The following is a 394-nucleotide window of genomic DNA, read 5'->3' as shown; positions in this document are numbered from 1 at the left end:
CCGGCCTGGGCCAGCCTCTCTCCACGGCAATGCCCCAAAGGACAGGAGCAACTAAGAGGTGACATCCAGACTCAAGCACTTTGCAGACAGAATTCACTACACCAAAGGGGGACTTGGTCTGAAAATTAGTCCCCTGTGGGAGACAGTTCTGCCCAAGTTCAGAGAAACGTTTTGGCTGCTGCGCGTAATTAATAAACCAAAATTAAAACTTCCCAGAGTCTCATGCTCATGGTTTAAAAACCGAAGACAAACCTGTAAGTTATTGTTCTGGTCCTGGTTTACAGCAGCTTGAGGAGGAACATTGCCGGGGAAGGGCTGAGCCACTCGTCGTCTCAAGGGAAGCCACCCGCCGTGGTGCCTGGGAAGGCGATGGTTTGTGTGAGCACTGCTGAAC

The 394-nt window shown here is 51.5% G+C and overlaps 1 protein-coding gene across 1 annotated transcript in view; it reads right to left on the bottom strand.

Moving 5' to 3' along the window:
* The window catches only part of HERPUD1 (homocysteine-inducible, endoplasmic reticulum stress-inducible, ubiquitin-like domain member 1), a gene marked incomplete at its 5' end in the record, with an annotated part of 4915 nt that overhangs the window by 628 nt on the left and 3893 nt on the right, over positions 1–394 (bottom strand). Inside the window, one exon of the mRNA XM_010145786.1 lies at positions 253–358. Within this exon, the coding sequence (XP_010144088.1) occupies positions 253–358 (106 nt within the window). The remainder of the gene's footprint in view (positions 1–252; positions 359–394) is intronic.

This window comes from Buceros rhinoceros, unplaced genomic scaffold (assembly GCF_000710305.1).
Source record: "Buceros rhinoceros silvestris isolate BGI_N320 unplaced genomic scaffold, ASM71030v1 scaffold33470, whole genome shotgun sequence".
NCBI lineage: Eukaryota > Metazoa > Chordata > Aves > Bucerotiformes > Bucerotidae > Buceros > Buceros rhinoceros.
Note: the sequence above shows the minus strand (reverse complement) of the source record. Positions and strands in the feature narration are given on the sequence as shown.